The 12,594-nt window shown below is 41.2% G+C and overlaps 2 protein-coding genes across 2 annotated transcripts in view; one reads left to right on the top strand and one right to left on the bottom strand.

The window, feature by feature from the left end:
• The first annotated feature begins 390 nt into the window (after positions 1–390).
• Positions 391–12,594, top strand: part of NCKAP1L (NCK-associated protein 1-like) — a 56,873-nt gene continuing 44,669 nt past the window's right edge. The window contains exon 1 of the mRNA XM_008588138.1: positions 391–460. The gene's annotated coding sequence lies outside the window, so the exon portion shown is untranslated. The remainder of the gene's footprint in view (positions 461–12,594) is intronic.
• On the bottom strand, positions 3,285–5,393 carry LOC103603583 (gametocyte-specific factor 1-like). The gene is made up of 6 exons (XM_008588142.1): positions 5,301–5,393; positions 4,994–5,102; positions 4,639–4,720; positions 3,874–3,888; positions 3,787–3,839; positions 3,285–3,316 (listed from the first exon to the last, which is right to left on the bottom strand). Exons 1-6 carry the CDS (start codon positions 5,391–5,393, stop codon positions 3,285–3,287), a joined length of 384 nt encoding a protein of 127 aa, XP_008586364.1.

The following is a 12,594-nucleotide window of genomic DNA, read 5'->3' on the forward strand; positions in this document are numbered from 1 at the left end:
TTTTATTTTATTTTATTTTATTTTATTTTTCAAAAGATGACTGGTAAGGGGATCTTAACCCTTGACTTGGTGTTGTCAGCACCATGCTCACCCAGTGAGCTAACCGGCCATCCCTATATGGGATCTGAACCTGTGGCCTTGGTGTTATCAGCACCACACTCTCCCGAGTGAGCCACGGGCTGGCCCTATGCCTCTACAGTTTTTAAATAGTGTCATAAACGTGGTAGATACTTGATTATTGGACTTGAGAACATGGGTATAATATGTCAAGTGCTGCAGCAACTGTAAGACATCATCTATCTTGTAAGAGAACATGTGGGAAGAAGAGACTAAAATATTTGAAGTTTTTTTCCTTTCCTGTTTTACTTTCCACAGCTGATTGGAAAGCCTGCACAAAAAAGGACCATAAAGTGTGGACCAACCACAGAAAAAAGATGTGGAATCAATGGGATATGTTTTGGTATGTATCCAGGACATGAATAATAGGTCTTAGCAATTTTCCCCCCACAATTCATACTATAATTGTAAGAGTGAAAACTTTAAAACCTAATTTTAGGAAAGAAACTTTGTAAGTAGAAAGTCTTATTCCTATTCCATAAATTAAATTGCTTTAATAGGACAAAAATGGAGAAGAGAACCTGATTACTAAGGTTTTGGAAAGGTTGATATATTGTGAAAGAAATATTTACCCCAGTGTACTGAGTCTCTTTTTGCTCCATGTCTATAGAGTATAGATTCTCCACATTCAGCAATCTTGATTGTTTATGGGCACAGGACTAGTACATAATCAAGATCATGTCTATCCTAAAGCATCTTATAGTTTAGTAATAATAAAGTAGGATGAAAGGTTATATAGAGACAAACTACATGTTATGAGAGCATGTGGGAATTGTTAGGATTTTGGGGAATCTAGAAAGGCTTTGAGGCAATTGCTTTTAAACTTTTCTTTTTTAAAAAATAAATACTTTTTCCCCAAGTTTATTTGGTTTTTCTTGAAGCTTAGACCAAATGTTATGTTAGAAGCCAAAAAAGTGATATTTTAGCTTCTATTGTGCCTTCTTCCAACGGGTTAAAAACTTCTTAAATATTTGAGTAGCTCTGGCACCCGTATTTTGAATGACACAATTGCCTTTTAAGAGACGTTTTCTCTTAAAACTAGGGTGGCCATTCTGGTTTGTCTGGTTGTCCCAGGATAATTATTGATAGTGTCCCCTTTCATGCTCAAAAGTATTCTGGTTTGGAGGAAAAGTTATGTGGTCACCCTACTGAAGACTGCATGGCCTTTTAGGGGAAGATTCTATGTATCCAAAATATGATAAAGGAAGACATCTGATATTGGGCCTTTTCTCCTAGGGAACATCCTTTTGTTTTTATAGTAATATAGTAATATACCAAAGTGTAATTTAAAAAATTGAAAATATGTATAAGCCATAAGTCAAGAGATGAAAGTAAATCTTATTTATATTATGTAAATTTAAGGGAGAAAGTCAGTAGCCCTCCTTTGTGCAAAATATACTAGAATGTACTAAATATTAAAAGTGCCAAATTTTGGGCTGGCCCGGTGGCGCACTGGATAAGTGCGCCGCTTGGGAAGCGCGGCGGCACTCCCGCCCGAGGGTTCGGATCCCACATACAGACCGGTTCCCGCTCACTGGCTGAGCGAGGTGCGGGAGCAGCGCCGAGGGTTGCAGTCCCATTGCCGGTCCCCGGTCCGGTACAGGGGCAACACTGAGGGTTGCGATCCGTTGCCGGACACGGAAAAAGACAAAAGACAAAAAAAAAAAATAAGTGCCAAGTTTTTTCCCCTGCCATTTTCTGCTTTAAGTGAAGAAAAAGATAATTTGAGAAGAATATAGAAAATACTTAGGTAGGAATGAGCCTCCTAAGGGCAGAAAATATTTGACTGTAACTTCTACCTTTAATTGTAAATCTAAATACACCTGAGCCAATCACTAAACTAGCAAAAACCCAGTGTCACTATTTTAAAAGGATTAACTAGCTTCAATAAAAAATTACAGCTTAAGAGGAACTGATTTTGGCCTGTGATAAATTGGTTCTTGGTTCAGTATAAGCACCAAGTATTTGAATATCTAATAGATGCATAGCACTGGGCTAGTTGTTTAGCAAATTCCAAGCAATACATGATTCTGACTTCCCTCATGAAGGCTTGTGGTATGGTTGAGGTTGGAGAAAGTTGTCTATATTTAACTGCCATGTTAAATTTAAAAGACAGGGAAGGTTTAAATGAGGTGAGGAATAAAAGTTGGATTTTAAAAATTCTAGAACAGGGATTTGAGTGGTTGAAGGGCAAGGGGTGACATTTTAAAATGAACTGAGTGAAAAAGAATAAGGTGTATTTAAGATGGTAGTAAACTGATTGAAGGGCAAGGGGTGACATTTTAAAATGAACATAGTGAAAATAATAAGTCATATTTAAGATGGGAGTAAATTGACTTTTACAGAGTTAGGAAGGCCATTTTCCAAGCTCAGCTTCTCATAAAAACTATATCCTTTAAGCATGGAAGATTTATATAGAGAGGTGATTAAAGAAGGTTGATCTGATGGTGTATTAGTCTGTTTCAAAATACACAGAATTGGGTAATTTGCAAAATAATAAAGTTTATTGCTTACAGTTTCAGAAACTGAAGTCCAAAGTCCAGGGAACACATCTGGTGAGGGTATTCCTTGGTGGTAGCTTTACAGCAATGCAGGGGTCTCACATGGCAGAAAATGGCAGAGCAGAGAGAGACTCTCACATACTCTCCTTTTAAAGCCCTCAGAACCATGCTCCTGACCACTATTATTAATCCATTTGCTACGTTATGGTCCTACAGTCCAATCACTTCTTCAAGGCCGCCCCACCTTTCAATTATCGTGACGGAATTTCCCACCCTCTTTACACTGTCACAGTGAGGACTAAGCTTTGGGGGGACATCAATCCACAGCAGATGGTCATATTGTAAGTGATGGAGAAAAAAAATTGGAGGATAAAGAATCTAATTATGGAATAGCTTTGTAACCCCATGCTGAATGTATTTCCCCTACTAATAAGGGAAATAGGCAAATAAGCCCTATAGCCTTTTGGTTGACGAATGAGAATATGAAAACAGGAAGAATAAAAAAAAAAATAAAACAAATGAAGTTTTCATAGGAAAAATATTCTTTATTTAAATAAATGAAAACTTGTTAAGATGCCAACAATGACAAGAATTTTTCATAAAACTTGACAGTTAAGATTTCCCCAAAGTTTAAAAAGAGACTTAAACCTTATGTCTGCTGTCTCTTTAATCTAAAACTTCTCCCTCAATTTTCTGACCTGTGGGGAGAAAAAGATTGAGGTAGTGTCATTTTGATAGCGAGTGTTTTTATGGAAGACCTAAGCTTGACATGTGTTAGTAGCATTTCAAATAGAGCCCTAGACAGCCCTTTCTTCAAAGTCTGATTTAAAGCTATCAGGGCTTTTCCTGTGTTTTATTGTGGGTGATGGAGGGATTGTAATAGAAAATACAGTTTAAGGGCCAGCCCTGTGGCTCACTCAGGAGAGTATGGCACTGGTAGCGCTGAGGCCATGGGTTTGGATCCTATATAGGGATGGCTGGTGTGCTCACTGGCTGAGCGTGGTGCAGACCACACCTTGCTGAGGGTTGTGATCCCCTTACCAGTGGAAAAAAAAAAAAAAAAGAAAATACAGTTTAAGAAGAAAAGCTTGTCTAAATCTTTGAAGATTTAGAACACATTAGTGATATTAGTTAAAACCATGATATTCGTTTAAAAAAGTTGTTTTACCTTTTCTGCAGGTCTTATGATTGTTAGGATGTTTATTATCCAGAGCCTCTTTTTTTTTTTTTTTTTTTTTTTTTTTTTTTTTTTTTTATGTTTCTTGAATCACTATAGGAGATGACTGTAAGAGAAAAGTCATTTGAAAACCAGAACTGGCGAATTAGTCTAGACAACCAACTCTAGGATATTAAAGTTAGCAATATCTTCTATGTTTGATTAAGTGTCAGAGTAGGAATCACTGACTTTTTGCTAACTTCTGTTTTGTTTAGTTCCCTTGCACCTTCCCTACCCAATGTGGTGGGTAACCCCATTAATGGCTCCTGTAACTCTTGGATGTTCCCTTCAAGCTTGTTTGGTTGGGGATCCTGACTTGGTTCATGTATAGTATGCTTATTCTTTCTCCTTCTGTCTTAGGAATTGGTCTTTTATTCTTTGAAAATCTCATGCAGAACTAAGAACGTTGTGTATGCAAGTCCTTGATGGAATTCAGTCCCAAGTGACTTCCACTGAGAAGTAATGGAAGTACTCCGAGCCCACCAACACAGATCTTTTTTTTTTTTTTTTAAAAGATGACCGGTAAGGGGATCTTAACCCTTGACTTGGTGTTGTCAGCACCGCGCTCACCTAATGAGCTAACTGGCCATCCCTATATGGGATCCGAACCCGGGGCCTTGGTGTTATCAGCACCGCACTCTCCCGAGTGAGCCACGGGCCGGCCCCCAACACAGATCTTTTAAGTTTTTAATTGAAGCTTAGGCATCTGCCATGCCTATGACCTAATGGCCACCTCACTTTAAAAGTCCAGCTATAAAGGTATTTTGTTCTCTATTCTGGCAATGGAAAGATGGTTTATCTTACCTTTCACAAACCAGCATTTTTGGAACAAGAGCCTTAAGAACAAAGGAAGGAGTATGATGTGTGTTAGTAAGGCAAATCATAACTAAAGCCAAAATGTTTCATTATTTTAGTTATACTAAGTTTCCATTTATATTGTCAGAGCTAGGCCTCAGACCCTTCAAACCCATTGTACAGACTGGGTCACCAGATCCCTCACATGCAGGTCCATGCTAGGTAATTGGGAAAGATTTCAGGAGCTGTTGGCAGACGACACGACCTCAGTCCTCAGCTTCCTCAGCAGCAGCGGCTTACAGGTTTGGTAGCTTACAGGTCCGGTGATGGCGGTGGCCTTGCAGAGGGTCCCAGGGGCACTAACAGCAGCAGCAGCAGCTGCTAGCCTTATGTTCCTCGAGCCTTTTGATTGGGACCACATGACAAGCATTATATTTGTAGTTAGCCATCTTTTTAGCTATCTTTGGATTTTTCTAGAAGGAAAACATTCTTACTAGGTTTTGTCTGTATTCTCCACTCCTTTCTGGAAGTGCTGAAGAGATACCACGTTCCAACATTAAGAACAACCAGGTGTTACACATGGTCAGAAGCTTGTTTTTTTTTAAAGAAAAACTGTTCACATTAGCTTATTTTCTCCCTCAAGTGATTTAGTTATTATTAGGAAAACTTACCTTTTTGCATGATGCCAGGTGGTACTGTAACCTGCTGGCTGGCATCCTGTGATTTGAGTCATAAGGACATATGTTTAAGGCTTCTGGCTCCATGAGGCCTAAATGGCAGGAACCAGGGGTTGGCAAAGAAAAGATTGACATTTAGGATCAGGTAGTCTTGACATAGGCCTATTTTCTATTCTCAGAATAAAAGTGATGTGAAAGATATGGGTATCTCGAGTCTTACCTATGAAAGTTTTGAATAAGCAAAGCAATAACCTAGCCGGTAGTAGTGGAAATTGAAGACTGAAAATTCACATTTGTACATATTTTTAGTCCGATAGGTTGTTTTAAATGGAGTTCTTAGCTCCCAAATAGAGTATTAAACAGGGAGAAATCCTTGGAAAACTCAGTCCTGGGGTAAGATGACGTTTAACACTGTGAGCTTGAGTGTTGGAGGAAGAAAGGCTTGGGCAGCTGGTTCCTTTACTATTCAATATTCCTCCTTTCCATCCCTTCTCCAACTTACCTAAATTAGGCTCTTTACCAGGGAAGGATGCTAATTGTCAGATATGTCAGTATAACCACTTTTGGGGAGAAGGAATCAGAAGAATGGACTGTACAATGTTTATTATACAGGCTACTTTATAATTACCTGAGAACACCACACTGAAATCTCTACAGTTGTATGTATTAAGATATGAAGACTTCAGGCTGGCCCCGTGGCTCACTCGGGAGAGTGTGGTGCTGGGAGTGCCGAGGATCCTATATAGGGATGGCTGGTGTGCTCACTGGCTGAGTGCGGTGCGAGCGACACCAAGCCAAGGGTTACGATCCCCTTACCGGTCACACACACACACAAAAAAGATATGAAGACTTCTAGAAGTGAACCAAGAATCTATCTCAAATCTGCCGCATTTTACTGCCAATAGGAGGTCTATTTTCCCCTATAGCTAGCTGTCTTTAGCTATCCTAGCGGATATTCATTTCAAGGCTCCCAAGTTTCCAGGCAACAGCTATAGCTGAGATTTCTGCAAGACAGGGACCGTATAGCTTGAAGGTGGGGAGGGAGGTGGTTTGAGATAAAGGCAGACTGGCATAAGCAGTAGGGATAGAAAATAGTCTTAGAGTAGCCCATTTCAGTTCTGCTTTGCATCATGCCTAGGGCATGGACAAAGAGCATAGAGCTAGACTGTCAAATGTCAAGTTTTCCTGAGGACATTTTGGTGATTAAATCCAGGAATTTAGACTCAGGTAACTTTCAAGAACACAAGTCAGGGTGTGTTTCACTGCATATTAATGATTATATTAGAGCCATAAACACATTATAAAGTGAATTGGCTCTCTGGAAAATAAAGGCTGCAGTATAATCCAATATTGTATACTATTATCTTTAGGTTCTGAAAGGTAAGGGAAGAAGAGCTTCAATACCCAAATGTAGTCTTCAGACAACCCCAAGCTCTTATTTTAGTCAGCAGCCTGGAAAAGTATAAAGTTGACCAGACTGATAAAGCTGGTCTTAATAAACAAAGACTGCTTCAGAATAGGCAGCGAGAATTGGCAATGTTCAATCATTCATCTGATTATCGATAGCCTCCGTACATGGGATATTCAGCTAAGAGTATAATGGAGGCCATTTGGTTTAATACGTTAGATTTGGCAAGTAGAGTATTCCAACCTTGATACTATCTTGACACTTAAACCTAGTCTAAAGGATCTTGAGACCTACCTTATTCTTGAAGCAGTGTCTCTAAAGAATCTGAAGGGCAGTGTTACTTGAAGAGGAAAACAATCCTTCTGTAAGGCAAAATAAGGCAAATAGCTAAAGTTTGAGGAGAGGAAAAGCACAGTACCTTTCAGTCAAGTGATGTGAATTAACATTCTGTTCAAGCTACTGAATTCTCTCCTTCCACCATATCTTTTATGGTATCTCAGAGGTTTGTCAATTTTTTAAAAAAATATATCAGTTATTTAATTTGGTTCTTGGTAAGAAATTTAGAACACCAATTTGTGAGGAATTTTAAATATATCAGTTATTTAATTTGGTTCTTGGTAAGAAATTTAGAACACCAATTTGTGAGGAATCCGCCTTGGCCGTACAGCAGATGAGCTAACTGGCCATCCCTATATGGGATCCGAACCCGGCGCTGAGTATTTCCTCTTGTACATGGCCTTTCTGGAATACATAGCAGATCGGGAATATCTGCCAATTCCTCTAACGAGGACAGGGTTTCGGCTGCAGTGGGGCTTCCCCTTCTTGGGCTTTTTAGCCTTGATGTTAGCCTTTTTAACCTTGCCACCACCATCAGCCTTCTTGGCTTCAGGTTTCTTCTCCTTAGTATCCGGCTCCTTAGCTTTTTCACCTGTCATCTTGCAAGATGGGAAAGAGAGGTTTGTCAATTTTTGATGTCATATTTAAATCTTGGAGAAGTGGTTCTTAACCCTGATTGTGCATGAGAATTATTAAGTAGTTTTAAAGAGGCAGATCCTTTGTATCTATTGGATCAGGATCTTCAAGAATGGGGTCTGGCATTCCACATGGAATTCTGATTTGAAGCAAGGGTTATGAGGCCCTGCTCTAGGGTAATTACATTTAGAAGAGCTCCTCCAGTTTACAGGAGGAACTGCTGCATGTTCTTTCCAATAAAGTTTCTCTAAAGACTACCAGTCAGCATGGCTAGTACCATCTTTAAGCTTGGCCTTTTTCTTTATGGGGTGCCAAGTAGAATTACACAGAAATAGGGCCGGCCCGGTGGTGCACTGCTACAGTGCGCCGCTTGGGAAGTGCAGCAGGCGCTCCCGCCAAGGGTTCGGATCCCACATGCAGACCGGCCGCTCACTGGCTGAGTGAGGCGTGGGGGCAACACCAAAGGTTGCGATCCCATTGCCGGTCCCGGTCCGGTACGGGCGCGACACTGAGGGTTGCGATCCGTTGCCGGTCACGAAAAAAGACAAAAAGGAAAAAAAAAAAAAAGAATTACACAGAAATATAATAAGATCAATACATACTAAAAAAGAAAATCAAAATTTTACTTTATTGTTGGCATTCCTAATCCAATGTACCAGGTCTTGAGCCAAACGTTTATATATACCGTGTCATTTAATCACTTCCACAGTTATGATTGCTACCATTTTGTAGATTAGGAATCCTACTCAGTGTTGACAGATAGCCTAAAGCTACAAGCTAGTAAGCATTTAGCATTATTAATGTTATTTGAGGAAACGCATGTAAAGCATTTAAAGTACCTGGTAGCTAGCAAATAACTAGGTTATCACTTTATATGTACTAATTTAATACACACAATAGCCTCATGAGATAAAGACTATTATCAATATCATCTCCATTTTACAAACAGGGAAACTGGGCCAGAGCTGGTAAGTGATAGAGTTGTGATGTGAACTCACACTACCTGGCTGCAGAACCTGGGCTCTTAGCCATTAAGTCATAAGGCTCAGCCCATTATACTCCACGGAATTGAGCCCAATTCTGTCTCACGCAAAGTATAGGCTTTTCTCATATACCAGGTAGAGGAGAATAAGTGGTTCCAGGCTCCAGCAGTCTTTTAGTTCAGCTGGGGAGGAAGTATAGTATGAGATGGGCACTTAAAGGTGGAACCTGATTTAGATGGTAAAGTATGTGGCACAGACCAAGTACTGTAGGAGTTCAGTAAGGGCTGGAGTTGAGATTATTGAGCTAGACCCTGAAAACTGAATAGGATTTGGGTCAGCAAGGGGGAAAATATTCATAAGGAAGTCAGAAAGGCAGGTTTGAATATAGCATATTCACAGTAGACTGAGAACATGTTCCCCACTAGGATGAGAAGTAAATATTAGGGGACAGCAGAAAAGATTGCCTTGGTAAGGACAGTCTTCAAGTTTTCAGGATAAGAATAAGATATGCAAGTGAGAAAGACCCAAGAGAATTACACTACCCTTAAGAAGGTTACGGTGCTATGCTGCTACTCAGCTTCACAGATGTTGGTCTCTTACCACCTGCTCTTTATTCTCCTCCATCAAGGTAGAAGACCAATAGAAGTCCCACAAATCTCTTTAGTAGAACTTGGGTTTGTTTGATAACAGGAGATGATTCAAATTTTCAGGGCCAGTGTCACATTATGCCAGGCCTACAGCTTTCTAGGGACACAATCCAGTAAATAAAGTGGAAGTCAGATTCTTTTATTTATTTATTTATTGAATCATAATTGATTATACATATTTTTGGGTTTCAATGTGGACTATGTTGATAAAATCAATATTACTAGTATGTATATTGTTATAAATTGTACTTATTCTTTATGCCCTTTGTCCAATCTCTCCCAATCTCCCCTTTCTCCCCCCTACCACCACTGATAACACTAGATTTCTTCTCTCCCTCTGAAAGAGTAATGGTTACCCTGATTTATTGCCTAGATGATCTTTCCAAAGCCGAAAGGTGTGTTCAGGTCCCCCAATATTATCAAAGAGCAGATGCTTCTTCTGTCACTCTGGAATGGGCTTTGTGGAGAGAGACATCCTATCCTTTTCTTTGGTCTCTGCTGGTGACTCTCTTTGTGTCAATGAACTCCAGTGGCTGGTGGACCAGTTGCGTGGTGGTTGTGAAGTCTACCCACTTTCGCGGCAGCTGTGGTTACTGTGGTGCCTGTGGTGGACCACCCAAATGGAGGTGATGTTTTTGGTGCTGGTGGTGTGCCTGGTTGTGGGAGGGGGATCCGGTCCCTGGCTCAATGCCCTGGGCCCCTGGGTAGGTCTCCGAGATGCTGGTGGTGTGCCTGGATGTGGGTGGGGGGTCTGGTCCCCGACTCCAGACTTCAGGTCCCCTGGTGGGTCCCAAGGTGCTAGTGGTGTGCCTGGGCCAGAACTAATTTTTTGTCCTTTGCTTACTTTTAAAATGGGGGAACTTCCTGTGGGAACCAGTACTTGAGCTCTGTGGTTGAGCTAAATTGCTGCTTTGCTGCTGTTTCCCTAGGGAAGACTTTTTATGCAGCTCAGGGTTTGATGGTTGACCTTATAGCTACTTCCAGCCCTCCAGAGACCAGGTGCACCCGGGTGTGTAGAAACTCTGTTCTGGGGCTGAGTCAAACTGCACCCCATGCAATTCTGCATTCCTGACCAATCTCCTCTGAGTGGTCCTTTGCTGATTGGGGGTTGAATCGGCTGTCCTTGCCATGTCCCAGTGTTCTCCCAGTGGGCCCGTTTCCCCCATGGCCCATACTCCAAACACTTCTCATGGGATGGGTCCTGTGACGGTCCCTTGAGATGACTCACTGGCCTCGGAATGGCTCCCCTTTTACAGCTGTTCTGGCTCCTCTCTCCTGGATAGGTCCACGGGAACACTATTAGTGGTCTTGCTGTCCTGGGGGCCACCAAGGCCCTCTTTCCCCCTGTCACCTTCAAGTAACTCCATCCAAGGGCACAGTTGTGGCTTCTGCTGGCTCCTGCTACGTGCATTCAGCAGTTCCAGCCTTAAAGTGGCTGTGGCCCAAAATGCTCTGAGCAGTTTTTTCTTTCTCTCATTGTGGCTTCTCCCCCTTCATGAACTCCGTAGGTCTTTCCTCCTCTTTCCCTGAGCTCCAGTGGCCCCAGCTTGGCTGTTGTTACATTTTTATAGTTGTAAACTGGTTGATTTGTGTGAGAGAGTGACGCTGGGGACTGTCTATTCTGCCATCTTGACTAGAACTCAAAAAAACTGGAAGTCAGATTCTATTTTCCAAAAATAGAAAGTATCCCTTAGAGATATTTCTTTTCTTTTTTTTTTTTTTTTTTTTTTGTGACCGGTAAGGGGATCATAACCCTTGCCTTGGTGTCGCCTGCACCGCGCTCAGCCAGTGAGTGCACCGGCCATCCCTATATGGGATCCGAACCCGCTGCGGGAGGCGCCGCCGCACTCCCAGCGCCGCACTCTCCCGAGTGAGCCAAGGGGTTGGCCCCCCTTAGAGATATTTCAAATTTCATGTGTTAAGCATTGCAATCTTGCTGTTTCTTAAAAAAAAAAACAAAAAAACATTCTCCTGGGAGCAAATACAGTTTAAATAATAATGCTGATAAGCCCTGCCTCCTCCCCTTACCCCCTAGGATTTATTGGGACAATATGAGAGCTCTGGATATAGACAATGGGAATCATTGAAAAGTGGAGAAAGGTATAGGAAAGGAAGTAGCTATAAAAACAGCTTTGTCTGATTTAGAATTTTTCCTAGGACCTTTTGCTTTGTGCATTGAAAAAAGCTTGAAATGAATTGACAGTTTTTTGAGTTAAGGGTTTAAGGCCTGGTTGGAATGGCAAGAATTTTAGTGCTAAAATTCATTCAATCCTCTAAGACTTAAGGGCTGTTAGTAATTTCCTCCTGTTAATCTTGATTAATTTGATTCTTCATGGGGTCTGTTTCCCAATTTAGTCTTAATAATTCAACAAATAAACCAGCATACTTATTAAGTGGCTACTGTACCTGAGAGGTGTTTTTCTAGATCAGTATTTCTCAACATGTGTTCCCTGAAACATTTGCACCAAAACCTCCTAGGATACTTATAAATGCAGACTTCTAGGTCCCACCACAGACCTACCAATCCTGAATCTCAGAGGAGAGGGATTGATTTAATTTCTTAAGCACCTTTAAGTACTATTATACTAGGGCAGTAGTTTTCAAACTTGGGAGTACATTAGAATCACCTGGAAGGCTTGTTAAATCCATGGAGTGCTGGGACCCACTCTAGAGTTTTGGATTCAGTAGGTTTGGGGTGGGGTCTGAGAAATTGCATCTCTAACAAGTTTCTAGGTGATGCTGATGCTGCTGGATCACACTTTGAGAACACTGTACTAGAGCATTGTGAGGGACATGAAGTATTAGATACAATACCTGTCGTTAAGGAGCTTATGATGTATTGGGGGAGATAAGATATACTTAAATATAAAAAGGAATATAAAATATATATTTGACAATATACAATAATATGGTACAATATAATATTTGACATCAAATGTGGTAGTTAGAAGATGGGATTTGATCTGAGCCCTGAAAGATGACAGAGCCTAAGGTTCTGTAGAGAATAAGGCATTCTTTTTTTTTTTTTAAAAGATGACCAGTAAGGGGATCTCAACCCTTGGCTTGGTGTTGTCAGCACCACGCTCAGCCAGTGAGCAAACCGGCCATCCCTATATAGGATCCGAACCCATGGCCTTGGTGTTATTAGCACCGCACTCTACCGAGTGAGCCACGGGCCGGCCCCAGAATAAGGCATTCTTGATGGGCCTATAAAAGAGGGAAATTACTGAGGTGTATGGGGCTGGGGTGGTAGATACTCGTTTGTCTGGCATAGAGCT

This window comes from Galeopterus variegatus, unplaced genomic scaffold (genome assembly GCF_000696425.1).
Source record: "Galeopterus variegatus unplaced genomic scaffold, G_variegatus-3.0.2 Scaffold4683, whole genome shotgun sequence".
Classification (NCBI taxonomy): domain Eukaryota; kingdom Metazoa; phylum Chordata; class Mammalia; order Dermoptera; family Cynocephalidae; genus Galeopterus; species Galeopterus variegatus.